General features: G+C 37.5%; 5 protein-coding genes across 9 annotated transcripts in view; 3 read left to right on the top strand and 2 right to left on the bottom strand.

Annotated features, from left to right (window-relative positions):
* Positions 1-4,772, top strand: part of ncoa1 (nuclear receptor coactivator 1) — a 57,736-nt gene extending 52,964 nt beyond the window's left edge. For 3 of the 4 annotated variants that reach the window (XM_056269221.1, XM_056269219.1, XM_056269220.1), the window contains 4 exons: positions 477-870; positions 1,271-1,445; positions 1,577-1,763; positions 4,135-4,772. In XM_056269221.1, the coding sequence (XP_056125196.1) occupies positions 477-870; positions 1,271-1,445; positions 1,577-1,763; positions 4,135-4,302 (924 nt within the window). In that variant the 3' untranslated portion in view covers positions 4,303-4,772. The remainder of the gene's footprint in view (positions 1-476; positions 871-1,270; positions 1,446-1,576; positions 1,764-4,134) is intronic. The other variant, XM_056269222.1, reaches the window with a different exon arrangement.
* Positions 4,773-9,536: 4,764 nt separating this feature from the next.
* On the bottom strand, positions 9,537-10,425 carry ptrhd1 (peptidyl-tRNA hydrolase domain containing 1). The gene is made up of 2 exons (XM_056269228.1): positions 10,135-10,425; positions 9,537-9,924 (listed from the first exon to the last, which is right to left on the bottom strand). The coding sequence occupies exons 1-2, from the start codon at positions 10,342-10,344 to the stop codon at positions 9,754-9,756; spliced, it is 381 nt and encodes a 126-aa protein (XP_056125203.1). The 5' UTR covers positions 10,345-10,425; the 3' UTR covers positions 9,537-9,753.
* Positions 10,426-11,555: 1,130 nt separating this feature from the next.
* Positions 11,556-14,448, bottom strand: slc25a27 (solute carrier family 25 member 27). Its single transcript, XM_056269225.1, has 9 exons — positions 14,246-14,448; positions 13,858-14,046; positions 13,162-13,246; positions 12,952-13,074; positions 12,240-12,352; positions 12,069-12,153; positions 11,901-11,993; positions 11,713-11,815; positions 11,556-11,636 (listed from the first exon to the last, which is right to left on the bottom strand). Exons 1-9 carry the CDS (start codon positions 14,328-14,330, stop codon positions 11,565-11,567), a joined length of 948 nt encoding a protein of 315 aa, XP_056125200.1. The 5' UTR covers positions 14,331-14,448; the 3' UTR covers positions 11,556-11,564.
* Positions 14,449-15,532: 1,084 nt separating this feature from the next.
* On the top strand, positions 15,533-18,393 carry abracl (ABRA C-terminal like). The gene is made up of 3 exons (XM_056269229.1): positions 15,533-15,624; positions 16,395-16,463; positions 17,430-18,393. Exons 1-3 carry the CDS (start codon positions 15,558-15,560, stop codon positions 17,612-17,614), a joined length of 321 nt encoding a protein of 106 aa, XP_056125204.1. The 5' UTR covers positions 15,533-15,557; the 3' UTR covers positions 17,615-18,393.
* Positions 18,394-19,218: 825 nt separating this feature from the next.
* Positions 19,219-25,001, top strand: heca (hdc homolog, cell cycle regulator). Of its 2 annotated transcripts, none has more exons than XM_056269223.1 (4): positions 19,219-19,646; positions 21,238-22,347; positions 24,243-24,397; positions 24,500-25,001. In XM_056269223.1, the coding sequence occupies exons 1-4, from the start codon at positions 19,454-19,456 to the stop codon at positions 24,662-24,664; spliced, it is 1,623 nt and encodes a 540-aa protein (XP_056125198.1). In that variant the 5' UTR covers positions 19,219-19,453; the 3' UTR covers positions 24,665-25,001. The 2 variants fall into 2 exon arrangements, with proteins under 2 accessions (XP_056125198.1, XP_056125199.1); XM_056269224.1 differs by having other exon boundaries at positions 19,221-19,610.
* The last annotated feature ends 2,661 nt before the right edge of the window (positions 25,002-27,662 follow it).

Here is a 27,662-nt window from a genome sequence, read left to right as displayed (position 1 = left end):
TTTGTTTACACATAATATATGTGTATGTATATTATTAAATGTATATATATATATATATATTTATCACATATGTTTGTGCATGTATGTGTGTGTATATACTGTATATATACACACACATATTTATACACATTTAGACAGGCACACACAGACATATATATTATATATATAAATGTAATTATATACAGACAAATATATTTTGTAAACACAAACGCGATTAATCAATTTGACATCTCTATTTTATATATATATATATATATATATATATATATATATATATATCTTCTGCCTTTGCCGCCTTGCCATTTCCATAATCAGTGCATTTAGTGCACATAGTCAAATTAATCAGTGCACATAGTCAAATTAGTGCTTTTGTGTATTTTTTCACTCTTTCCCTTTTACAATTGTTATTTTTTCTGTATATGCCTGTGACTGAAACTGAAAGCTAGTCTCTCTCTCTCTCTCTCTCTCTCATACAGCCTCCGCTGAACGCTCAGATGATGGCGCAGCGGCAACGGGAGCTTTACAGTTTCCAGCACCGCCAGCGGCAGCTTCTACAGCAGAAGGTCCTGCTGATGAGGCAGGGGATGAACACGGGGCCTCTGGGGGCTCAGCGAGTTCCTAAGGGTCCCCAGCAGCAACTGCCACCACAACAGCAGCAGTTTGGCTTTCCTCCTGGCTACAGTGCCGTGCCTGGGAACACCCCTACCTCCCCGAGCCATTTTAACCCCATGGGAGGACCTCTGGACCCCAAGCTGCCTACCAGAGGGGGTATGGGAAACCAAGGAATTATGGGAGGCATTCAAGGGCAATTTGGGGGGCCTGTGAACACTCCTGTTCAGCAGGGGCTTTTCCAGCAATTTGGGGGGCCTGGTATGTCTCATTTGTAAGCTACTAATTTATCATCAGAAGGGTTATTATAGTTAACTAAAGCTAAAACCATAAAAAACATTTTTGAATAAAATAAAATTCAAATAAAATTACCGTAAACTGAAATAAAATAATATTTAAAAAGTACACATTTTATTTCAGTATTTCTCTTTTTTTTTGCATTGTTTACTTACTAAAATAAGTGAAACTGAAATAAAAACTATATAGACAATTTATAAAAATTGGGGAAAAATACTAAAACTTTAATTATAAAAATATATCAATCAAATATTCAATTCAAAATATTAATAAAACCTATAACAGTCTCTCAATGATACTAAAATAACAACGTGCTTCTGTCATGATGTCTAGCAAGAGTCAGTGTACCACTTGTCTCTCACAGGCATGATCCAGCAAGCAGATCCATCCTTTGCCTCTGAGCTGAGTCCAACCAGCCCCTTGCTTTCACCTCAGAACTCCACCTCCCAGAGTCCTCTGCTCCAGCAAGCGCAGCCTCCACCTGGTTATCAGTCACCTGACATAAAGAACTGGCAGCAAGGGGCCATGGGAAACAACAGGTATGCTGCTTGATATTGATCACCAAAAAGGTCACAAAGATTATATGCAATTTATAAAGATTATAAGTTTTTCTTTCATTGTTTTTACGTGTCTTCATATTCATTTAAACCATTTCATTTTGTTGTGTCAGTATGTATAACCAGGCAGGTCAGCCTGTCTCTCAGAACTTTGGGCAGCAAGGCGTTTATAACAACATGAGCATCACCGTGTCAATGGCTGGAGGTTCAGGAGCGGTGAGCACTCTACCTCCTATTGGACCATCTGTCGGCATGGGCAACAATAACCGTGGCAACGTTACTGCAATGTGTAACGATCAGGTAAGATGGTCTCTATATAATGACTTAAAGGAATAGTTAAATTTTTTTTTAAAAAAACCTCACTTACTCATTTTCTCACCATGCATGAACTTTTTTCTTCCGTGGAGCAAATTTTTTTTTTAAACAAAATTTACAAAGAATTTGTAAAGAAACATACCATTTTGGTCTTCTTGAAGCTTGTAAGCTTCAGTCCCCATTCATTGTAATTGCACAGAAACAGAGCACCAATTTGGGGTTAAAGGTACAATATGTAAGAACTTTGTAATAAAATATCCAATAATCGCTTGCACACTCACAGTGTGATATATTTCCTGTAGTTGTGTACTAACAATATTCCAAAAGTTCCCAAAGATTTTTAATTTCAGAGAAATTCCCATTTAAAATAATTGGCCGTCCCGGAATTCCTGTTCACTTGTCGCCTGTCAATAACGTAATGTCCGCATTATCCCTGGTTTCCGCTAGTAGTACTGCCATAGTAACCATGACGACAGACGTGGACAACTGCGTAGTGCGTAAGGTCTAGCTGCACGCTGTTGTTGTTTCGTTCAAACATTATGGACCATGACAAGCAGACTTTGGAAAAAAAGGAGAACTAAAACGAGGATCAATATCACCGTGGCGTTTTCGAGATGAGAGCTCCACGTCCGCGAATAACTTCGACTGGACGCCGCTCTTACATGTACTTTATTAGACAGCTGAGCAAATGTACATAAAACTAATCAATGTTATATAGTTCACCATGATGGAATGTTGGAATATGATCTGTATATTATTCTAATGTTGATCTAGTTTACTAGCCTGACTTCGTCATACTCATATTCTAGTCAGAAATGTGAGTCTGATACTGCTCCATAGGGCTTTGATTATGAGGCGTGTCTTAACCGAACCAGGAAAAAAAAAACTCTGCACTCAATTGGATAGACCTACAACCAATGAGAGCAACGCAGTAAGTCAACTACTTTGCATAGCACAGTTGTCAACTACAGAACTCAAATGCACGCACGCTGGAAGAAGTAAAATAACGAGTGTCTTTTACTTGGTCCTCTATGAGTGCGACCAAAGGAGAAACCACAACGACCACAGGGTTTTCATTGCGTCCCATCTTCTTAGTTACCATCGGAGCCAGCTGATAAATTAAACTTTTGCCGAATACCGTAGGAAGGACGGCAAACACATCTTTCCGATCGACAAATGCCTCGATTGCAGTTCTATGTTCGTCTTTTAAAATGAATGCGCTGTCGATTTCTTTTACAACAGACGCGATAGCGGAATCTCTACATCTCAGTTCTCCCGCCGCAGTCATCTGTGAGGGAAACCAGTTCAACCCATGCGCTCTTTGATAACGTGAGGATTACGTAACTGCAGATCATCTGTCCATCATCGTATAAAGCCCGCCCTGGCAATTTGATTGGCCCGACGATTTCTGAACCGATCATAATTACTCCTCAATGGAGCGAGTCCAGACCGAACTTCCCGATCAAAAAATGTTGTGGGCGGGGTTCGGGCTGGCATCCAGGCTACTAGTTTACTGCTATATAGCCAACAAACTAACACTGAATAAAATTATAACTTAAACACACTCAAATGCTGTTTAGTGTGATAGTGTAACGTTAGACCAAGTGAAACAGCGCTGCGTTACCTCAGAAGCTTCATTCGTCTAATAAACTGACCTGTTTGAGTAATTCAGCACTTGTGGGTAGATCGGTAGTATTAAATATTCTTATTCCTTTATATCCGCGGGATTCGCGTGTAGCGCTAATATCTTATTAGCAATCGCGCCCTGCTTCATACCACAGTCATGATAAAAACATCAATGTATTCACTCATCCATAAACATTATTAGATCCATCGGCTTGACGACAAGTTCCATAATTCCACAGAAAATTTTGCGTCATCAACCTACGCCTTTGTTATTGTAAGAGGTTTGCGACCCCTAGCAGCGAAAGAAATTACATATTGTATCTTTAACTACCCTACAAGTGTTATTTTAGTATCATTGATAAACTGTTATAGTTTTTGTTCATATTTTGAATTATACTTTATATTTATATTTTCATTTAAAAAAAATTAAGTTTTAGTAACTTTGTTGTGTGTTTCTGTCAGATTTATTAGTTACATGCTCACTGCAATGTCCGTGAATTTATCAGCAGTAGCACGTCTTGGTTCTTGCTCTGCAGCAGCATAGCAGATCTATTCCGCCAAGACCACACACATTAACATCTCCATATCCATTACCATTACCATGCCAATCTCTCTGAGAGTTGTCATGACAGAAATACAGTAACTACATGTAACGTGTAACAAGGACACTGTCAAATAAAGTGTTACCTTTCTTTCTTTTTAAAAAAATCTTCTCTTTCCTATTTCTCAGGTACAGCAGGTTCAGGTGTTCGCTGATGTCCAGTGCACGGTAAACCTGGTGGGCAGTGACTCCTACCTTAACCAGTCGGGGCCCATCGGGACCCAGAAAGGCCCGAGCGGGACCCCCACAGTCCAGTCTCAGCAGAAGAGTCTCCTCCAGCAGCTCCTGACCGAGTGAGCCGCCCATTTACCATCTGCCAGAGGACTATCTCCACATGTAGAGATTTTTATTCTTCACCTTTGGTTTCGATACAGTATATCTGCAGGGTCGGTGTCTGGGCCCAGGCTTGTGAGGTTTCATAGCTGTTCGACAAAGTGCTCATTCCTGGTCACATTTTAAAACGCCTGTTTCCGAAAAGGAGAAAAGATCACGTTCCAGAATTTGCCAAGTCTGTAAAAAGGACCTGCTGCTTCTGCCGGCTACACGTGCTGTCAGTCAGGCCAACGTTGCAGTGCTTCTTGGAGAGCGGCGCAGCAGCTGAACTCGGATTGGAAACTGGGGCAGGCTTTTGCCATGGTGTTGCTATGTTCATGGTATATTGCTCAGTTTCAGCTGGATCTGTGACTGATAGGCTCTCCTCAGCAGTGCCTGATGATGGGAGGAACTTCCCGCCTCTTTTTATTTCTTAGTCTGTTCTGTTTGGTTTTTTTTGTCTGTTGTTTCATTTGTTTTTGTCTGTTGTCGTTTTCAGAACAAGCATCGCCAGGATGGGAGACTGCTGTGTAGTGCGTATCCGTCTGCCGCAGGCTTTCCTGGCAACACTGTTTTGATACAACAGACAGGTTTTTTTTTTAACAACGTCCTACACATTTCCCCCCCTCAGCAGCTGTGAATACGACCCACATAGGGTCAACTCAGCCTATCAGTGTTGTTTGCAGCGACGTGTTGTGCTGGTTGGTATTATTGTACAGCACAGACGGTCAAAGTTGGGACAAGCTCACACTTTGTAATTTCCTTTAAAACAAAACATCATCAAATTTCAGGCAACTCTTGTTTAGAACGCATCAACATAACAGCAGTTTTTTTTTTTTAATGACTAAATCTGTATTGTCACTTTTTGTTATTTTAAAAAGTAATCATCCAGTAGGGTCTCATGGGTCTCACATATCAAGTGAGAGAGACTCGGATTTTTACGATTGATATTGGTTATCGAACACCCCGGTAAATGTTACAAACTTTCTGCTGCATTGCACACAGGTGCGAAAATGTAGATTGTACATTAATTTTCATTATACAGTTGAGTGTTTCAAAGATGCTCTTGAAAACGACGGGAGGAGCGAGGTGTTGTCTCGCGCAACGTTCGCACCGTCAGCTGCGTTCTCTAGCTCTTTGACTGCTCATGAGACTACTGTTGCCCAGTCAGACACTGTTCATCAGCATTATCCTTTATTCATTTACCTACTAGTCACCCCCTCTTAAGAATCATTTAAATTTGATTCCAACCTAAACATTCGAAAACGTAATTCTTGGAAGGTATCAAATTGTCATGCCCACATAAAGACTTGCTGTGGTCGAAATTGATGTCTCTGTGTGAGCACGAAGTATTTCACAAAATCGTGCAACGCAATCGGAGCACAACTCGAAATCGTGTTGCATGCGCAACCGTCTCCCCTCCTCACATCATTTCGTTCTCCTTTAACAGTGTTCTTTTGTTCGTGACTCACTCCGTGGAGTTTAAGTGCCGTGTCTTTGTGCGTGTGCTCTGTATACAAAGAATGGCTCCAATGCTACACCAGCTTAGATTGTCCTTACAGGAATTATTTTTACAGTTTCGTAAAATTGATCCTCATTCGTCTACGAAATTCAGCCAGCAGTATGTGCTGTTGAGATCAAGCCACTTTTTGCTATATATAAATGTACATAGACATTACAAAAAGCAAGATGAATTGACAAATGCATAACATAAAAGTCAGTCTGTGTTTTTTCCCGTTTTTGGCTCACCGAAAAAACACAGACTCCGTAATGATTAATTTCTGCCCTCCTCTTTGGGAAACAGGCATTCCTGTATAGAAAAAAAAAAAGTATGCAGTGGATAAGATTCATTTAATGAACCCTTCCTGTCATCATTACTGTGTTTATGCCAAATATACCAAACTAGCAAACAGCGGCTATTAATAATGTTTTTATTGTTTCGTTTTGTCGTTTATAACGGCTCTCACAGTCAGTACACAACACCAAGGTACAATAGAACTATTCAGAACCTGGATTATCAAAGTATTGTGTATATAACAGATAAATGTGAATATGTATCTGTTCAGAATCAACAAAATGTAGTGCTCCAAGTTTGTGGTAATAACTACTTGCTTCCATTTTGTTTTTGTTTTATTTTTGTTTTTGTTTTTTTAAATGTGTATGGCTGTCTGAAAGTGTGTATGTGTGATTAATACTGTATATCTGGTGTTTAATATGGAAAAACAGACACATGTCCTGATTTTTTTTATTTTCTTTCTTTCTTTCTTTCTTTCTTTTTTAATACCTGCAACTTTTCCTGTGGGTGTTGAGATTGCTCTATATGTGAGAATGGTTTAGCGACTGCTGAATGTGACTTTGCTGAGGGAGAAGCAGCATGGACTGGCTTTTGTACGGGTTAATTTAAAAAAAAAAAAGGCCATATTATTTAATTTCTCTGTTGTCAAAGTTTAAACAGCTCTGAAAAAGTGGAACCTTGGTTTGAGAACAGCGCCGGGTTATTGTAGTGGGGTTTCGTTAACTGCCTGATGTAGTTTTGCCATGTGTAAACGCTCTTAAGACAAGAACGAAATAATGACCAAAGCTTCAAGATACTAAAAGATTCATATCATATGCAAGGTTCATGCAATTGGACAAATGTAGCACTGAGTTTTTCCTGAATAGGTGTCCCGTAACACTACCATTTTGTTCCACACTTTTAATTTATTGTTTAGACATTTTTTCCCCCCTAGCTGGTTTGATTATTTTCGAAGATGTTCAGTAGTGAATTATCTTCAGACATTCCCCCGTTGCTACAGATCTACCAAACATGCAAATGCCTCTTCGGGAGGAACTTTAGTCACCGTTTTCAGGAAGACAGATTTCTAACCGCTAGCTATGCACGTTTAGAGGTTGAATGAAAAGCATTTGGCTTTTGTTTTAAAAATGACACTACTCAGAATGGATTATTGCTTCGACTGCAGTATTCTAGCGATGCATGCTAACAATTATCTCCTGTTTTTCCTCTATTTTGTTTATTAACTCAAGGATATACATAATTTGTAGTTCGAAACTAGTGGTTTCGAGCTACTCGGGCTAAAAACGAGAAAAAAACATACTGATGCAACTCTACTTAGATATTTGACTTTATTTAGCTGGATTCTTTATACCAAATTTGAGGTGCCTCTTGTACATATTTTCAGCATAGAGGACTGCTCCTCGCCGTTTGATGGACGTTTCTTGTTTATGAGGATTTTCTTATACTGACGTTTGTAAGACTTTTGCTGTATTTTACATGAATTTTTTACTAAAAACCTAAATGTACCAGGAACTTGCAAGGAATACAATCTAGTTTTGCACTTTACATGAACTACAAGGAAAGAGGCCATGTCAAAATCCGAATATATGTTGGCGAAAAAGAACGAATATCCCCTGAATGTATTTTCGCAAAGTGAAACGCCATTTCGCTTTCCACGGAAAATCAAAGCGCATCTCAGGTTCTTCAGGAAGAACTTGGCTTGTCAGGCCCTCCTCATTGGATCTGTTAAACGAGCAGGGTAGCGGAGCCTTTGCTACATGGGTATTTTTCTGCTGCAGAACCATAGATCTAACTATGCCTATCTTCTTCAGGTGCACCACCTCCCCTTTGCCCCGTCCTTTTAGACCTCCTGGCTTTATCTTTTCAAGACATTCCTCATCTTACTCTGCTTTCTGTTCATCGTGGTCTGTATCGTAGTGTCGCTTCAGGCCCCGCACGCTCAGTGCCAAAAGTGCTAAGATCCATTTATGCAAACTCGTACAATCTGCATTTCCTCATATCATAGTAGCGAATCCTACAAACACCACACACTCTCCTCGTCATTCATCTCTACATGGTATCATCTACAGTAGCTACTGTTTACCTGAGATTTTTCACATATTGTAAGTGCTGCCTTATTAATATACAGACATTAGTTGTATTTGGTGAAGGGAAGTGGTGCTTGTAGCTCCACTGAAACGGCGCTCGTTCTTTCAAGGCAAGGTCCCACTTTTCACCTGTAAAATTAATATAAATAAACAAATATATATAGATATATACATTTGTCCAGTTTTGTATAATACTTGTGAACGTTTTTTTTTTCTTAAGAGGTATCATTGCAGCTGTGTGTGGGACATTATGAATGAAGATGTATCTGGGAGACTTCTGCATGTCTTGTCATGTTTTTATTTTTTTGTTTTCTCTAAATCCAGGTTTATCTGGAGAATCCTACCTTTCTTAGGACGTTGTAGACAATCAGTCACATGCTGGGTCCAGCACCTGCAGGATTGTCCTGCGGGCTGCAAAACTGTGTTTCGCATCTACTGAATCAGTCTTATTTTTCTTGTCCATTTCATGGAATTATGTGGCTGCTCAAACTGAGATTTGAAGTTTACACGCATACATTTACACACACACACATGCATACACTCAGACAAACAAGAAACATTCACTCACACCTCGTGCATATGGCCCCTTTGTTGCTTTTCCAAGGTGAAGATACATACCTTGAAGGAAATGATGCTTTGACTAACAAATCTCTATAACATCCATGAATGTGAGAATGCAACACATTGCAATAAAGCACCATGTAAAAAGAAAAAGGGCTGCCGGTGCCATCTTTATATCTAGGGATGTGAATTGTAAGGAATTTAAAGTGTTTAAAATCAGTTCCATTAATGATTATTTTGCATTTGAGGAAGAAATATTTGGAAATGCAATGCAAAGAACGTACTGTATTTTTAACAAGGTCAGTTTTGATTCACTACAAAGAACACCTGCTCATAAGAGTCGTTTCCTCTAGAATGAACCGTGCTATACGCCCACACTGAACATTTGCAGACATCCCATCCTGCAAAACCTCGATTTAGGGAAGCAGCATCAAGACAGATATTACTTTAATACCCTAGAAATGGGCCTTCTTTCTCTCTTGCTAGATTTCCGAGTGTTTATATAATTTGCGGGCGTCTAGGGAGCTGCTATCAATTAGCAAGAGACTCCCGGACCTTCCTGGAGAGGCGGGATGTCTGCATAATATGGACCTTAACAAACCAGTCCAGAATTACTGACCCATCATTGTCAGCACATACATAATTATGTGTCTTAATTTTAACTCTTCCAGTGAATCATCAGTAGGGGCCTACATTTAAAAAATGCTGAGGATCATTGCAGATTCCATATAGATTAAATTTATTACCCATTATGTGGAATGAATACATTGTTTCCATTTCAAATTTTAAAAATGTTTTTTCAATATATTTAAATCGCCATACTGGTACAATTCCATAACTAATTAGCATTTTGCTACACAGATATAACAGGAGACAAAATGTGGATGAAAGTCAAAAAAATGTGATGGTAAGACTGTTCCAACAACTTCATTCTTAATGCTACATTCCATTCTGACCAGTGTTTGTGTTTATATTGTACAATACATGCAGAATTCATTTGAAAAGCTTGAACTTTTTTAGAAAGGGCTGCACAGTCTCCTTAGGGTAGGGCTTCAAAGCCAAGCATGTGGGGATATCCTCTGGCTGCTCCATCCATAGTTTATGTGCTATATCTTTTTCACGTAGAGTACTGGAAAGAGTGGAGAGAGAAGCCTCATCTGGTGCCTGTGGGGGAAAAATGTTTTCTTGGTTTAAAAAAAAAAACAAGTACTTAAAATATCTGTATACTATGTGTATATATAACCTCAATTATTCATTAATTTGCCACTAGTTAATCTGTTGATGGCTTTAAGTGTATTTCTTAACAAAACATTACTATACTGCTTCTAAAGGGTCAGAAACACATGGTGCATGTGATGTAATTGCAGTACTAACCTGAAGTACCACTTTGTGCATGCTGTCCAGTTCTGCCAAATATTCCTGTGTGTCAGGGTCACTGTAGTGTAAATGAATGGCTGCAGTGGCCGCATGACAGGCTTGAGTTATAACCGCCCCTAAAGGCCATGATAAAGCGTGTATCAGGTCTGATCGGACGATGACATACTGGACTAAACGCTTGGACGTGCCACCACTCGGCGTTGCCATTTTATTGAATGTGAAAATTGCCAGACCGGAAATGACACAGTCAGCGGGTTCTTGTTTACGTTCCGGGTTTATTTCCTTACCGGTAAAGTTATTGACTGGATGCCCTCTACTGGTTGTTTGAGAACCCTGAGCATTGATTTAATATTAACCCATAAGAACCCGGACAAATTTCTTCTTATATGATAATTATGGGGCATATAAAACACCAAATGGACCACTTATAACATGTTTCTGCAGTTGTTTTTGAAATACAACCCCTCCTTGTGAAAGATCTGTAGCTAATGTTACATGTGACATTGGGCGTTTATGATACATTGGGCGTTTATTTCTGTTTATTTTTATTTCACAACATATATCTCATAACAATGACTCATTCATTCATATATCAAAATTATTACTTTTCTGGGAAGATAGCCGAGGTGATAACCAGGCATTCTTTGCGAAACGTATCAAGCCATGGACGGATCTTCATGAAGATGGAGGAATCAAAAGAAAGCTCATTTGTACATTGGAATGTTCTTGATCACTTCGGTTAGTAATAAAGATGTTTTTACTTTTATCGCACTAGGTTTTCTGAAATATGTGTGGTATATGTAATAGAATATGCTAATAAATTGAAAACCTTTTGGTAGAAGAAAAACATTCCTCTATATGTCGTTTTCAAAAAAACAATTTCTTGTTGGTATAATCCTCTATAATAATCCTAAATAGATGTTAACTGAAGTAAAATATTTTATTTCACCTAATTGCACTTAATAAAAACTATAATAGTAGTTTGGTGAGGGTTATTATAATATAACTATAATAATCTCAATGATCCTAAAATAACCAGCCTGGCTAGATGGGGAGACTAGTTTAAACAAGCAACCCCATTTAGGTTGGTTTAAATGGACCTTTTTCTACATGATTTTGAGAGGTAATAAACTGGCAACAATTAATTAACAGCTCTCTAGTAATGTGGATTAAAAAAGAAGAAAAAAATGAACAACTTTCTGTGCCAATTTCACATTTTTATAAACAGACTTTAATGATTGCCATGCCATGCCATATTATTTTCTCCTAAACATACAGTGATCAAACAACTTTGCGGAGTCTTCCTCATATTTGTGTCCTACAGTGTGTAACTCAATAGACCTGAACTGGAACTTTCAGCTCAGAAACTTTAAAGGGACAAAGTAAAAAAAAAAAAAAAAAACCTCTCTGTCCACCTCTTAAAATCATTAAAATGAGCTGATGCCCATTGCTCGTCTCATTTGCTCAAATGTAAGCCAGAAAGTCAAAGACCAGGGAGCCTGGGAACAAAAACATAGTTAAAATAGCAACAAAAGAGAATAAATCTTTAAACAAACATATTTTAAATCATAGTACCATTCTAAACCAAGTTGGTAGAAATCCTTTATAGAGGGAAAAAAATCCTTCTCTTCTCACCGACTGAACAAGACAGCCAGTAGAAGACTTGTAGAGAAGACCCCTGCAAACAGAATGATAAAAATATGTTGTTATAACAAAGCTAATGTTCTACTACTACTCAGCTTTGATTAATACACAAAACTAACCTTCCGTTTGAATCCCGTGGCTGGTTCATTACTCTAGTTTTCACAACATCAGCTGGTGTTCCCATAATAGCTGCAACCAATCCTGAGCATATGCTATAAAAAATGTTGAACATGAGTCATGACGTTATTACTGTATGTGTTAACATTAGTAGAATAACAGAATTTCACCTTGCCAATCCATGACAAATGCTGTTATCCGGCATGGAGGTGTTTCTCAGTAGAAAATGCTTCACTGTATCATATGTCATGAGATCTAAATGTGAAATAAAACGAAAAATATTTGATGTATTGCAAAAATGTAGCTGTCAACAGATTTCTAGAAGTCTTTGACTTCTGTACCTCCTAAATTGACTAGGGCAGCTCTCTGAACGTTGGGGACCCATCCTGCCCAAAGGCCTCTGATTCCTCCCTCTGCTATGATCTTTGTAAAAGCATGGTAAACCCCATGTACTCTGTCAGTTTAAAAAACAACAACATGCATTTAGAACGAGTACACTCATACAATAAAGGTTCCAAAAGGATGTTTTCACAGCAATGTCATAGAATAACCTTTTTGGTTTCCCCTAAGAACCTTTCAATGATCTTCTTTTTTTTTAGTGTGAAGAAGAACATTTTAATAATCTGAAGACCCTTTTTCCACTGTAAAGAACCTTTTGTGCAATGGAAAGCTTATATGGATATTAAAGGGATATTTCACCCAAAAATGAAAATTCTGTCATTAATTACTCACCTTCATGTCGTTCCGAACCCGTACGATTTTCGTTCACCTTTGGAACACAAATGAAGCTTTATTCATCATATAAAGCGATCAAGTCTCTTCAGAAAATTTGGACTAAACCGCTCGATTCATATGGATTAGTTTTACGATCTCTTTATGAACTTTTTGAAGCGTTTGCAACGAAGGGATCAGAAAGCTGTCAGATTTCATCAAAAAGATCTTCATTTGTCTTCCAAAGATGAACGAAAGTCTTACGGGTTTGGAACGACATTAGGGTGAGTAATTAATGACAGAATTTTTATTTTTGGGTGACGCATTATGGCTGTGCCTCACCTTGGTGGTTTCCCTTCAAGTCGACGCCTGCCCTCCATTTGCATTTGAACTTTCACTAGATCTGTTGGACTAGCGATGAACTGGCCCAGAGCACCTGAAATCATACTGCCGATCACTGCTTTCCTATGGACATCACAGGACACATGCTGATCCCGTCTATTTAGACTTTAATCACTGTCCTGTTTCAAATTTCACAGATGTTTCCCTCACCAAACTGGAAAAATGCCATCTTCAGATCTTCCCAAGACAGATTCCCGGAGCTGTTCATAGGCCAGCATCCTGCCGCCTGAATACACTAAGGATGAAGAATTTCAAAGTTCAGAAGTTGATTCAAATACATGCGGTTGGACATCAAATCAAGTTCATTAGGATTTCATTACATCCATGTGGAAAATGTATAAAGTAGGATGTGACAATTCTTATTGTTATGGAATATTGCAGTATTTATTATAAATGATTTATCCTTGTACATCAATTTGGAATAGATCACTTCAAAATGAAAATCCTGTCATCATTTACTCACAAGAATGTCAGTTACAAGACAGTTGATGAACCCCATTGACTTCCATAGTAGGAAAAGAAAATAGTATGGAAGTCAATGGGGTTCATCAACTGTTTGATTACCAACATTCTTCAAAATATCTTCCTTTGTGTTCAGCAGAAGAAAGAAATTCATACAGCGACATCTCATCTCTTCTCAGATGATGCGTTTACTGGCGGGACAACCTGTCACTCACATGAGATCACAGCAATAGCAAACCACAATGATCCAGTCCATTCCCGATGGACAAAATCAAATCCTGTCCTACATTTTTCTTGTTCGAGAAGTTGTTTCACTCAGATATGTCACAATAGAGAAGAGAAGACTATCACAACTTTTGTTTCATGCCGACTTTAACATTTTACCTATATGTCTGTAGATAGCTGGTGTGACCCCTCGCCACAGTTTCAAGGGCCCCTCTTCTCGCACTATACCCATAGCTGTGCTCAGCATGCCCCTGTATTTTGGAGGCTGTACACTTCCACCATGCTGTCGGGAACCACCTTCACCCTGTATCTGAAGTCTGGTTTTAGTAAGGTCCAGAGGGAATGTGACTAAAATTAAAATTGTATAAAAATCACCACAGAGAGGTGCATACATTAGGTAGCGTAGATATTATATATATATATATATATATATATATGTGTATATATATATATATTAATGTATTTAAAAAATATATATATATATATATATATTTTTTTTTTTAAATACATTAATTATTTTCAAAAACTATAAAGTATACGTATCTACCTAGTTCTGCAACAGTTGCTGCACATGCTGACAGAGTGAACTTTGATACTCGAGGCCACCGCGAATTTTCTTGTACAGGATGCATTGCAGGTCACGTCCTCTGATTCCCACTAAAAAAAGAAATGAATAAATTATAAAAAGTAATTCTACATCATTTCTCCCAAAAGAACCACGAGCCTGGAGTGTATGTTCTTTAAATGTTTACATTGTTAAAGACAGGACTACTACCTTTAAAAAGAGGCGAAGGCGTTTTTTACCCAAGCCGGTTGGTCGGTGTAGTTAACGACCCTCTTACGTAATACGTGAAACTACAAAAGAACCGTCATGCACCTAAAACCACATTTCCCAAATCAAAGGGGCGTCGATATACATACGTAAGACAAGCTCCTTGCGTAAGACCGGCCGTGATTTTCGTACGCATGCGCTTTTCTGCGGCATATTAATATTTAAATACTATTAAAGAAAACATCTATCTATCTATCTATCTATCTATCTATCTATCTATCTATCTATCTATCTATCTATCTATCTATCTATCTATCTATCTATCTATCTATCTATCTATCTATCTATCTATCTATCTATCTATCTATCTATCTATCTATCTATCTATCTATCTATCTATCTATCTATCTATCTATCATCTTTTATATATTATATTAAAATCGAATTGTCGAATACACAAAAATAATTGATTAAGCTCTGACTACAAAGCTACAAACCACCAGTCATCACTGTAATAGCAGTATCAGCAATAAATTGTTTTTTACTGCCATCTGGCGTCTTGTAAATTTAATTTCATACGAAGTTCAAACATTTATGGATGGACACATTTTATTGAATGTTGCTGTAAATGTCACTTATATTAAAATAAATAAGCGAGTTCTTGTATTTTTATTCTTCTAACATATCTATAATAATAATAATATAGACTAATTATTTATTAAAATGAGCATTTAGTTGCAAATTGTTTGTATTGCATATATCAATTGTCAAAACAAGCTATGGAACAAAGACTTAGATTATTAAAATTACAGATGCCAATTACAGCAGCAGTTTAATCTATTACGTGAAGCCTACTTTTAGTGTCAACATGTTTTACATAAGCATACGCGTCAAAGTCCTTACATCCAGAAACTCTTGAAAATGTATGCTTAAATGCTTGTTAAAGGTATGGCATCCAAGCGGCATAGTATTAGGTTTACTGCCATTCCAAATGTATCAAACAATTCATTGTAGGTTAACAAATTACTAACTAACTAGGTTAATCTAAAGGGGGCAGTTAAATGTGACGTCACACACAAAGCCATCTATGGTTGCGCTTTCTCATTTCAATCAGCCTATAGTCTGCAGAGCGGCGGAGCAAAAACACCACAGAGGTAAGTAGGTCGAACATAAAACTACTTTGAAATGTTTTATGATTTAAATTAATTATTCAAACGAATACACGTTTTCCCAGTTGGAGTTATGGATTAATCTAGCCTCTTTAATGCGGTGTGAGTGCCTTTTACGTACACAAAGTGTTTTTTTGTTTTGTTTATTTATGTGTATTTCGGGATTAAATCTGCGTGATGATTAGATTCAAATCCTGTGTGATTCACAAAAACTGCTTCAATACAAATTTTCACACATTTCTTTCACTTTCCGTGTTAAGATTCGCACTTCCGCATTGCTTGATCAAATGATAATCCTCGTGCTCAGCTGTAAAAGCCGTCCAGGCGTTTTTTAATTATGCCTCATTATGTCTTAACCCTATGGTATTAATCTTGCAGGCCACACGTATTATTTCCTTAATCAAAATTTAAGATAAGTAATTATATTTAGCATCTGCAATAAGCCGGTAGGGTGCGGCGTTGCAATTCTCAACTCGTCCAGAGAGGGCGCTAAATGAATAGTGAATAGAACGTGCATGTCTAAATCAGTTCAAACAATTTATTCAGCATGTTTGTTGTTAATAATTGCGAGGACGCAATTAAATTAACTATAATGTATTATTCCAGACTCTAAGATAGATAACAGGAATATCAGTATGCCTATATCTTAATAAAGACTTTCAATGACAATTTGTGAGTAATACAGTAAATAGATTGAGTAATATAAAAAGGAAGGCCTTTAGGCCTACACTATTAACATTCATGTATAATTTCAGTGGCAAAGATGAATGTGGAACATGAAGTTACGCTGCTCATTGAAGAGATTCGTCGACTGGGCAGTAAAAGTAAGTCTTGTACTATTTTAGATCAACACAATTGTTTAGGATAGTCTAAATTTGTTAGTGAAAATGCATATTTTTACCTATAAATGACAAATTATAATATTAAAGGGATAGTTCACTCAAAAAAGGAAATTCTGTCATCATTTACTCACCCTCAAGTTGTTCCAAACCTGGTTGGTTTCTTTCTTCTATTGAACACAAAAGAAGATATTTTTAAGAATGTTCGTAATCAAACAGTTGACGGTAGCCATTGACTTCCATAGAAAAAAAAAAAAAGTCAATGGCTACCGTCAACTGTCTAGTTACCAACATTACTTAAAATGTCTTTTTGTGTGTTTAACAGAAGAAAGAAATGTATACAGGTTTGGAACAACATGAGGGTGAGTAAATGATGACACTACTTTCATTTTTGGGTTAACTATCCGTTTAACAATTTAAAATGTTGAATCGAAAATTTACATTAATTTAGCAATGTCTTAGTATTTGGTGTCTCATTTTTGCATTAATGTCAGCAGCATGATTAGAAAATGATCCTAGGTGCATCTTGTGCTTTAATGGAAGAACCTCTGACCGACTGTACAAAAGTGTTTAGGTGATCAATGTCACAAATTTGCATATTGGTTTGGTGGCCTAAATATAACGCTTAAACTAAAACATTGAAATAGGAGCTTTACTGCTCATTCTGAAATCTCAATTGTATGATCATAAATAATTTTTTCCGTGATGAGTTTAGTTTCTGTTAGTCAGCATACAAATGCAGGTGTCTTTGTTGTATTTGGCTTTCCTATCCACTCAAACCAGGCTGATGATTCCTCATACTGCTCGCTGTTCTTGAGATTTGCAAACACTGATTCTGTATCGATTCTGTATTCTCAGTGCTTCAACAAGTAATACATGTTAATGGGAGACTTTCAGCGTTGTTAATGAATGATATAGAGCAAACCCTGACCACTCTTACTTGTCTCGCAGACGCCGATGGAAAGATCAGCGTCAAATTTGGAGTCTTGTTTAATGATGACCAGTGCGCAAACCTCTTTGAAGCTCTGGTCGGAACGCTGAAAGCGGCCAAGCGAAAGAAGATCATCACTTTTGAAGGGGAGCTACTACTGCAAGGAGTTCACGACAACGTAGATGTCATATTACTGCAGGACTGAGTTTGACAGTCTTTTCTAAACCTGAGTGAAAAAGTACAAATGTTTTTGACATGTCATTGCTACATTTTGATATGGAAATATACTTGAGAATGTAACATTTTTTGTATACTTCATTGGAATATTTTTATACAGCATTTTTTTTTTCTCTCAGGGGAGTGATTTGCACACACGTTTGTTTTGAAAAGTAGCAATTTTCCCTGTTCAAACAGCCATATCATTGAAATATATCATAACAGTTATAGTAGTGTGCATGATCATGTTACTATGTTTCTGGAACTTTGAATGAATTCAATTCTGCCTACACTCTTACAAATAAAGTTTTTTTTTTTTCAGCGATGCCATAGAAGAACCATTTTTGATTCCCCAAAGAAACTTAGTAAACAGTATACTTAAAAAGAACCATTTTCTTTTCTTAGTGTGACAAACATTTTAACCTTTTGTGGAATGGAACGTTTTCATGGATGTTAAAGGTTCTTCATGGAACCATCAATGTCAATAAAGGGCCTTTATTTTTAAGAGTGTATAACAATTGCATAATTGCTCTTTCAACAGTAATCATGAGATTGTTTGATTTGCAGTACCATTACTGTGAAATTATTAATTGCATGCATAGTCATTCAAGTTATATGTGCCAAAACATGTCAAAGGCTGATAAATATGATTAGTAGCTAAGTAACATTTATCTGCTGTAAGATTTTCTGGAATGAAATGAACCAAGTTTGACAAATCATCTGCAAATGTTCCAGGGTGATATTTTATAAAGCTCTTGTGAAAACATCCCCATATTGTACTTGTGTTATTCTTGTTCTATGTCTGTACAAATGTTACATAGGACTCCTAATGGTGCAGTTTGTGCCATTTCACGCTCAGGAATAGAAACTAGAGGCTGTGTCTGAAATCACATTCTCTCTTGAGTAGGTACTCATTTTGAATAATTAATTACTTTCCAAAAGTTTTTAAAAAGTATGTTCTATATAGCATGAATAAGCTTGAAAAAAGTTTTTCATTTTGTTTTGTTATAGATAAATATATGAATCTACTGCAACCTCAACATTTTAATCTGACTTGAAATTTCCAATTTGTAGTATGCATATGGATGTCTGTGTTGCTGTCTTTGATTTCTGTCTTGTTATGGTTCATTTGCTTTCAGAATGGCTGGAGACAGTTTATTGAAAATTGCAATAAACTCTGTCATATAAATAAATGAACTGAATTTAAAACACTTTGTCTTTCAAATTCATGACCAGTACTGGATTATAGACCTGAATGGTACAATTAAAAGCCTATGTTGTTTTTACCTTTGACTTTTAGAGATCCTGATTTTGAATTCAAAGTAAAAAAAAATTGTCAAATGTTCTTTGTAGAACTTTTCCAGGCATCTAGCTGTAAAAAAAAACATTTTGTTCTAATTAGAACCTTGTTTTTTAAAAAATGTAACCATGATCAACTAAATTAAGATAACTGCTCAAATAGCACGTTCATCACTTTTGGTTTTCAAATAATTTTAGCAGTGTGTCGATTATTTGCTCGGGACTCCCTTCAGTCTGCGCTATTAATAACTCTGAGCTCTGGGTCTGGATCAGAGATGGAGGCGGGGCCAGAGGAACATTCTCTCTTCAGAGCAGGAATCAAAACAAGAGAGGGACACGCCTTCTTCATGGTGTACCTCTGCTGTCAAGACTGCCTGCACAAATCTGGAGGATCATAATCGAACTGTAACATCTGCATCTACCGTGCATTAAGATTCGCAGTAGATTCGTCAAGCACCCTCGACATGATATCCGCAGAAATGCTCGATGGCGGTCGCTGACAGGCTGCATTCATACTGAGCGCTCCATTATGCCCAACCAAAAAAGCAACAAGGGGAAGAGAAATAAACGCACGAATAGTAGCGGGGACGAGCAAGAAAATGGAGCCTGTGCGTCTGCGGTTACAGGAGGAACTGCCTCGGTGTTGACTGGAGCCACAGCGGGTCCGCCGAGCGACAGCATAAGCGGTAAGAACGTCACTTCAGTGAATGTTCTATATGACGGTACGTTTCCCTGAAAGTGCGCGCGCGTTACCTTCCTTCTAACGTTCTCTCACTTGTAGCAACTTGTTGTGTGTGTGTGTGTGTGTGTGTGTGTGTGTGTGTGTGTGTGTGTGTGTCTGTCATCGCTATCAGAATGATTACGACTCCCACTTATCGTCCTGCACTGTAAGGTGGTTGTGTAGGCCTTGCTCAAGAGTGAATACACTTGGCATGGAGTTGCATGTGATTTGGAGATAAAATGTTGTGTGTGTGTGTGTGGTGTGTAATGGCATGTCATATCTTCACCGTAATGATGTGCAAGTAGAGTGTTTAATAATGCATTGAATGGCTATGGCTCCTGAGGAAATGGAAGTGGTGTTATATTTTTTTGAGTGGCAGCTATGAACAATGGAATGTCAGGGCGCAGGTAATCATAGCTCTCTTTTCATATTTAGTAGTACTACAGCATGATATTGTGTTTATTATTATTATAATAATTTATAAGTAACTCAAATACAAATTGGTCAATTAGTTTGTAAATGTCTTCACCACAAACAAAAATCGTTAAAAAAAAAACCTTTTGTGTGTCATTTAGCAATGCATAGACTGAAATCTGTATTGGAACCACTTTTATGAGAGGCTGCACTCTGTGTTTTAATTTTAACATGGCAAGAATTTTAACATTAGTGAGAAAAACCCACTCTGAGCTAGAGAAAACACCAACATGCTCTTTGCTGCAGCCGGCTTTACAGAACTTTGCTTCAGTTCATGAGAGAAAACAGTTCTTTCACTTTATGCTTCACTAGTCTGGTTTGAAAGGTAGTGAACACTTCGAAGTGGAGTGATTCAAACAGAAAAACAGCTATCTTTGAAAGCCACTGTCCAATCAAATGTGAAGACTGGAACTAAATGTTGTATAATTGTCTTTCTCTGTCTCTCATGGGACACACATACACACTTCAACTTCATTCACAGGAGTGTTGTGTAATATTTTTTTCGTTTTGAGTGGGATTTGCACCCACAGAGTTATTATGAATTGAAATGATGTATTGAATGCACTGACATTGAACATTCTGCCAATAAAGCAGCTTGAATCACACTATCTATAAATAGATGTCCCTTAATGAATTTTGTGAATTTGTTTTATTCTAATGTTTCTTATGCAATTTTTTTCAGGTTTATTTATTAATTCAGTCATTACAGCAGCATACAGTACAATACATTTAACCAAATATCATATTTATTTAGTGTTTTTAATATAAGCCATTGTAAACTGAATTACAGATATTTTCCTTTAAAGCAACAGTTCAACCAGAAATGTGCATTCTGGCATAATTTCCTCACCCTCATGTTGTTACAAGCTCATATGACTTTCCTGGGGCACAAAAAAAGGTGTTTGGCTCTGTCATAATTTACTTTCATTGCATCCTTTCTTCACCTGCAATGAAAGCACGTAATTCTGACATCTCTTTTTCTGTTCCACTGAAGAAAGAAAGTCATACAGGTTTGGAACCACATGAGATTGAGTAAATGATGAAAGAAGTGTCATTTTTATGTGAGCTATTCCACTGCATTAACCCTAAGTTAATATAATCTTCATTGTGTTTGGCAGAGTCCACATGTGCCACCCCATTAGTGTGCAGTCTGGGCCGTCCCGTTGACCTTGAGAAGGACGACTACCAGCGTGTGGTGTGCAACAGTGAACTCTGCCCCTACGGCAATTGGATGCACCTACAGTGCTTCTATGAGTGGGAGAGCAGCATCCTGGTGCAGTTCAACTGCATCGGCCGGGCCCGCAGCTGGAACGAGAAGCAATGCCGACAGAACATGTGGACCAAAAAGGGCTACGATCTAGCCTTCCGCTTCTGCTCCTGTCGCTGTGGCCAGGGACACCTGAAAAAAGACACTGACTGGTACCAGGTGAAACGCATGCATGACGAGCGCAAGAAAAAGATGCCAGAGAAAGGGAGCGGGAAGCCCAGCTGTGGTGCCTCCGTAGGTGGCGCTTGCGGCGGAGTTGGGCCGGAAGTTGCCGATGAGCCCAAGAAAGGGAAATCATCTGCAAGCCATAAGCTAGCTCACCGTGGCTCCTGTCAGGAACTGTCTCGCAGACAATCGGTAGATTGGCAGAACTCTCAGGAGAGATGTCACGCCGGTCCTCCCAATGCCATCGGCGGGGTTTCCCATGGGCTCCGCTCCCCATGCGAATCCCCCGCTCAGTCCCCTCCGTCGGGCTTCGCCTCCTTTCTCCCCCCGTCCCTCGGTGGCCCGCGTAGCTCAAGGCACCTGGGCGAGTTTCTAAAGAATGCGGTTCATACAGAAGGCCACAGGAGGCATTTGCTGTCCGGAGGTCTGGTGGCACGTGGGGCTCACCTTGAGCAGGGAGCCGCCAACATGTGCCTCCCTCGACTTTCTCCCGGAGACAACCCTGTGCAGTTCCTGAGGAGGCTGGATCTTTCAGAGCTGCTCACACACATTCCCCGCCACAAGCTCAACACATATCATGTGCGAATGGAGGACGATGCCCAAGCCGGACAGGGAGAGGATCTCAGGAAGTTCATCCTCTCTGCGCTCAGTGCGAGTCACCGCAATGTGGTGAACTGTGCCCTTTGCCATCACACCCTGCCCATCTTTGAGCAGTTCCCTTTAGTGGATGGAACGCTGTTCCTGAGCCCTTCACGCCATGATGAGATTGAGTATGATGTACCTTGCCACTTACAAGGTGAGCGAATCCACTATTCACACTCGAAAGGGGTTTCTCTTGAAAATATTAGGGTGGGAAAGTTATTCTTCATTAGTGTCACATAAACTTCTCAGCTCGCACAGCAAAGAATATCTGTTGAAATCTAAATGAATTCATTCATAAATTACAAAGATTTACAGAATTCATTTTAACTGTAATTCTGTTTACATTCAATAAAATTTTCATTAAACAAGTTTCTCTTCATATTTTCAGTCTCCAAACTTTGTTGTGCAGTCACTTCAATATCATTATATATAATGTGTTTTGGAGAAAAACATTTATTTCATAATAAGATTGTTTTACTTCGTTGAAAGGTTAGATTTTTGTCAAATTTTATATATATATTTGCTATATATTTGTGTGTGTATATATATATATATATATATATATATATATATATATATATATATATATATATATATCATGCATCCCTAAATTATATTTTTACTCAACACTTAACATATATATATATATATATTATATATATATATGTTAAGTGTTGAGTAAAAATATAATTTAGGGATGCATGATATATGAGTATCATATCAGTTACTGGATGATATTTGGATTTTTTTTATTTTTTTTATTAGTATTGGCAGATATTTAATAGTTCATGCTTATTTCTCCTATTTTTACATTTAGATTACCTTTGCCATCATCTAATACTCAAAGTTAATCTTAAAAAACGTGAATAATTCAGTAACACTGCTAAATGTAATCTCTACCAAATATAATGCTTTATTTTTAACTTGAGTTAAAAAAAAGTATAGAATTTTAATATTGACCATTTATTTAATTATCAGCCATAACGTGAAAATAATTATCGGACAAATTCGTAGTATTGATGTATTTATGGCAATGATATTATCAGTATTCCTAAAATAAAAATGTCAGTCATTGCCTTGTTTTTGGTATTGGTCAACTCTCAACTTTTTATTTATTTATGTCCCCCAGGGGGCAGTTAGTTTTATGGCAAGGTATGCGGACAGACAACCATTAAAAATGTAAAAACAATACACTGACCGTGAATAACCTACTGATCCTACTCACCACCTCCATTGCCTAAATTTAGTAGGGAAATGGCTGTGTGGGAATAAATGAGTATATATATATATCTATTGCTCTTAACTAAAGGAAATGGAAACCGCAAGCCGGAGGGTAGGGTCTCAAAATCAGAGTAAAGGACACGGGCTCTAATTGATTAAATAGATTTGGCTTTCCGTACCACCTGTCTATTGCACAGGTCGGTAAGGCTACTTTGCTCAACGTCTAAAATTTTGCTACTGACCTTCACTATTCCGGACAGAGCATTTTTAGCCTTGATAGTAAGATTGCCATACCAACATATTATAGAAAATATTAATACAGATTACAGACTCAATGTAAGATTTATAAAAGAGGGTTATAAGAGTCTTATCCACATGGTTTCACATTCTTTTTGTTGAGTCTGTTTTTTTTTGTTTTTGCCCTGGTTAGAAAGAATTGCATTGCAGGCACACCATTAATTTCTGATAAAATAGCAAGTACAGCAAAAACCTTTCCATTTCCAGCGTCACCATTTTTATTAAATGACGTTGAGCTGAGTCCGTTGACAAACTCTACATGATAATAATTTTACCATAGCAAAAACAATTCAAGTATAGCATTTGAGAATGAAATATGACTGCTGCTGAAGACTAAAGCAAGGATTTTGAGGCAAAGTACCAAATTGATTGGGAATAAAATGAACCCTTTCTTCTTGTAATAAAGAAGCAAAGCAGCTGACAGAAAATAATGCTTTGATCATGGCATATCATTAAATCCCTATTAGAATACATTTTCATTAATTAGAGGCTAATTGCAGTTTAAAAGGGTTTTCTGTTTATGTTCTAAAGGGAGGCTGATGCACCTTTATGCCATCTGTGTGGACTGCCTGGAAGGAGTACACAAAATCGTGTGTATAAAGTGCAAGTCTAGGTGGGATGGAAGCTGGCACCAGCTGGGCACAATGTACACATACGACATACTGGCGGCATCGCCATGCTGCCAGGTAATGAATCTGTTCATGCTCAGAAACAATATAACATATCATTTAATATGACATATTGCTATATATACATTACTAAAATGTCACTCCTCTTTGTCTGCCTAGGCACGGCTCAACTGCAAGCATTGTGGGAAACCGGTCATAGATGTACGTGTGGGCATGCAGTATTTCTCTGAGTACAGCAATGTACAGCAGTGTCCTCACTGTGGCAATCTGGACTATCACTTTGTAAAGCCATTCTCTTCGTTCAAAGTTCTTGAAGCTTATTGACAAAAGTTGCATTTGCATGCTAGTATTTTCCCCCCGTTTTTTCTATTCATAGAATTACTTATTTTGGACTCTTGTCGACACTTTGTGTGAGCTTAGTTCTCTTTAGGAACAAAATAGAAAGAATCAAAGCATACACCGTTACGTCGGAGAGCGCGTCTTTTATTAAGAGAAAGAGGGTGTGCTTTTGCGTGTATTCTAACGCCATCCTTGAAATGTTTGAGCTTGCATTTAAAAAAACAAAGCAACAACAATACTGTGACAAGTGAATGTATCTCTGTATGCCAAATTTGCTCTTTTGTACAAAAACCAAGAAAACAATAAAATACATAAAAGGGTCCTTCCTTTTTCACAGAGTAATTATTAATTATTCCAAGGCTTGGTCAGTGTTTGTTTGTATTTTTATTTATTTTTTATCTCATTCCGCCCAGAGCCTGTATACATAATTCCTGTTTTCCATATCAAATAGCAATGCTCAATGAACATCATAGCAGATGAAGTAGCTTCTTTGATAAAGTCATCAAGAGGTGCTCTTATGTAAACAACCTTTGGTTTGTGAATCTTGGAAGACAAAGCCATTTATTGAGTGAGAGAAATATATAAATTATTTTATAGATTAAAATTTAAAATGTCTTAGAACATTTTTTTTTTAAGATAAAGCATCCATATAAAATTCAGACAACAAGCATCTATAATTGTCAGTTAATGTTTACCATACCATTGGATCTGCTGGCCTGTTGTTGGCCATATTTCTGCTACAAATTTACATTTTAAAGCCATCTAGAAATAATATATCTCATGAGGATTATACTACCATACAGAAGCCAAACACAGTAGCTACGCATTTTGTAAAAAATAAATAAAAAGTATATAATTTGCCTTGTGAACTCAACTCAGCTATACTCAAGTTATGCTTACATGACAATGTGTACTAAAAATGGAAACGTTTTTCCATTGCTTTTTTCGCATACAGACGACAACGTTGTCAAAATGATCCAACAAGGAACATTCTCAAGGATCCACGAAAACAACAAAAAACGCTGTATTATGTATGCCAGGCCAGTAGTTGGCGATGTCACTTTGTAAAGAAACATTACATGCCTTTAGACCTTATGCGCCAGAGAAACAAGCATTGTAATGTTTGAAGCAAATGTCATAACAAATGTCAGTATGCTGGGAAGATTTTAAAAGGAACGGTTCATTCATAAATCCGTAAAATCTTACCTTCATGCTGGAAATACATACCGGAACACAATGAGTGCAGCGCTGAAAAGGGGCGGGGCTACATAAGCTCATGCGGATGACGTCATCGTTTTTGTTGTTTACATGGAGACAATAACTTGCATTTTGAAACCCGATTTCAAAAGTTTGCGTTTTCAGGCCGCCAAAATGCCATTGTCGTGTAAATTAACGGCCAAAACGCTTTTCCGTTTTTAGTTGAAAACAGTGTCATGTAAACATCCCCTCAGATTCAAGAAAATGTTGTGTGAAAAGTGAATTAAAAAGCTATTTGTGTTGCCGTATTAACTGTCTTTAGGACATTATACATCTTCAAAAAGGTAACTCCAGTCAACCCTCTGCCACTTTTACATCATCATACTAACTAACCCTATAGCAGTGTTTTCAAAGACAACGTAACTCAAGATCAGACAATCTGAAGTTTACACTGTTGTCTAACCATTTGTTAATGTGTGTATTTTTAATGCATCTATATTTTATGCTTCAGGCTAAAGGTCAAGTTAAGTACAGACCCGCTGGCTTCCTCATTTCCACTCATGACCATGACTTCTGATACATATTCACATTCTGTAAGAAGCTGGAATTGCCTGCAGGTATTATATTCTCTTGACTTACTCTGAATCTTCTTCTTTTTTTTCCCTTTTTTTTTTTACAAAATCTAGTTTGTTCCAACAGAAGATATGTGTTTGTGTCTGTTTGTGCATTTATTTAGGACAAAGGTAGCTTCTTTGTGCACTTCGAGGGAAGTTGTAGAACCATATATGCCCAAACAATATGGGTATCTAGTCAAATCTGCTCTGCTTTAGTATGTGTACAAGGTCTGTGAGGTACAGGATGTGTAACCCAGAACGGAAAATGATGTGACAGCATTTATATAAATAAATACAGGTCAATACATCTACTTGCAGGTATAGACAGTGAATCATTCTGAACAGCGTAAGCATGAAAGCTGCTTGCCTTTTTAGGCTGTTGCCATGGAAACTGCTGCTGCTTAGATAAAAAAAATCATGGTGTGCAATAAGAGTTATTATATGTGGACAGCAGTTAACATTATTCATCATGAATCTAACTCTTTTCTCTAAAAGATATTCCAGAATATAATTTAAGGTTCTTTATTATTGTTATTGCTAGGGTTGGGTATTGACACAAATTTCACGATTCAATTCCGATTCAATCCACGTTATCGATTAATTTGGATATACAGTACATTGCGACTTTTACCAAGAAAAGAAAATCTCCCAACTAATGCTCAACTATACAGGGAGTTAGCTGGTACATTACTATAACATAAGGTTAAGTTAACTCATTTGTATAGGCCCATGCAAACACAAATTGCACACTAGGTTTTTTTATAATAATAACGTTATAATATAATTACATAATTATGTTTCTACTTCAATTAGGGTTTTTTTGGTGGTTGTAATAAAAAAAGACGGATTCAAACAAATATTGAAGAACAGTAAATATGTAATTTAGCAAAACACTCTTCTCTATAGTTATTTTTCTAGCTGACTACTATCGAGTAATGGTCATGAATGCCTTTTCTGAGGTAAATGTGATGTTCAAGCTGTTTTATTGACATCTTTCCGCGGTTGAAACACTGATTTAGCGATTACATGTGACATAATTAATTTCATTAAGCAACGACCCAGAACACAAGAGCATCCACCTAGCAGTTCCTAGTAACCACCTAGATCGCCATAGCAACTGCATAGTAATGTTCTAAAAGCCAGTCAGGATATCTTAGCAACGACCTAGCAAC

The sequence above is a fragment of the Rhinichthys klamathensis genome, unplaced genomic scaffold (genome assembly GCF_029890125.1).
Source record: "Rhinichthys klamathensis goyatoka isolate OS25496 unplaced genomic scaffold, OSU_Roscu_1.1 h1tg000281l_1, whole genome shotgun sequence".
Lineage (NCBI taxonomy): Eukaryota > Metazoa > Chordata > Actinopteri > Cypriniformes > Leuciscidae > Rhinichthys > Rhinichthys klamathensis.
This window is presented reverse-complemented; position numbering and strand designations above follow the sequence as displayed.

Excerpts from the sequence above, each read along its gene's own strand:
- ptrhd1 (XM_056269228.1), bottom strand. The coding sequence starts at position 10,344 with ATGGCAACGCCGAGTGGTGGCACGTCCAAGCGTTTAGTCCAGTATGTC. Across the intron at positions 9,925-10,134 it reads TGCACAAAGTGGTACTTCAG|GCACCAGATGAGGCTTCTCT; the intron begins GTTAGTACTGCA and ends TTTCCCCCACAG.
- slc25a27 (XM_056269225.1), bottom strand. The coding sequence starts at position 14,330 with ATGCATCCTGTACAAGAAAATTCGCGGTGGCCTCGAGTATCAAAGTTC. Across the intron at positions 12,154-12,239 it reads TGCCCTAGTCAATTTAGGAG|ATCTCATGACATATGATACA; the intron begins GTACAGAAGTCA and ends TTTCACATTTAG. Across the intron at positions 11,994-12,068 it reads ATTTGTCATGGATTGGCAAG|CATATGCTCAGGATTGGTTG; the intron begins GTGAAATTCTGT and ends CATTTTTTATAG.
- heca (XM_056269223.1), top strand. The coding sequence starts at position 19,454 with ATGCCCAACCAAAAAAGCAACAAGGGGAAGAGAAATAAACGCACGAAT. Across the intron at positions 19,647-21,237 it reads AGTGAATGTTCTATATGACG|AGTCCACATGTGCCACCCCA; the intron begins GTACGTTTCCCT and ends TGTGTTTGGCAG. Across the intron at positions 24,398-24,499 it reads CGGCATCGCCATGCTGCCAG|GCACGGCTCAACTGCAAGCA; the intron begins GTAATGAATCTG and ends TTGTCTGCCTAG.
- abracl (XM_056269229.1), top strand. The coding sequence starts at position 15,558 with ATGGTTGCGCTTTCTCATTTCAATCAGCCTATAGTCTGCAGAGCGGCG. Across the intron at positions 15,625-16,394 it reads GGAGCAAAAACACCACAGAG|TGGCAAAGATGAATGTGGAA; the intron begins GTAAGTAGGTCG and ends GTATAATTTCAG. Across the intron at positions 16,464-17,429 it reads TCGTCGACTGGGCAGTAAAA|ACGCCGATGGAAAGATCAGC; the intron begins GTAAGTCTTGTA and ends CTTGTCTCGCAG.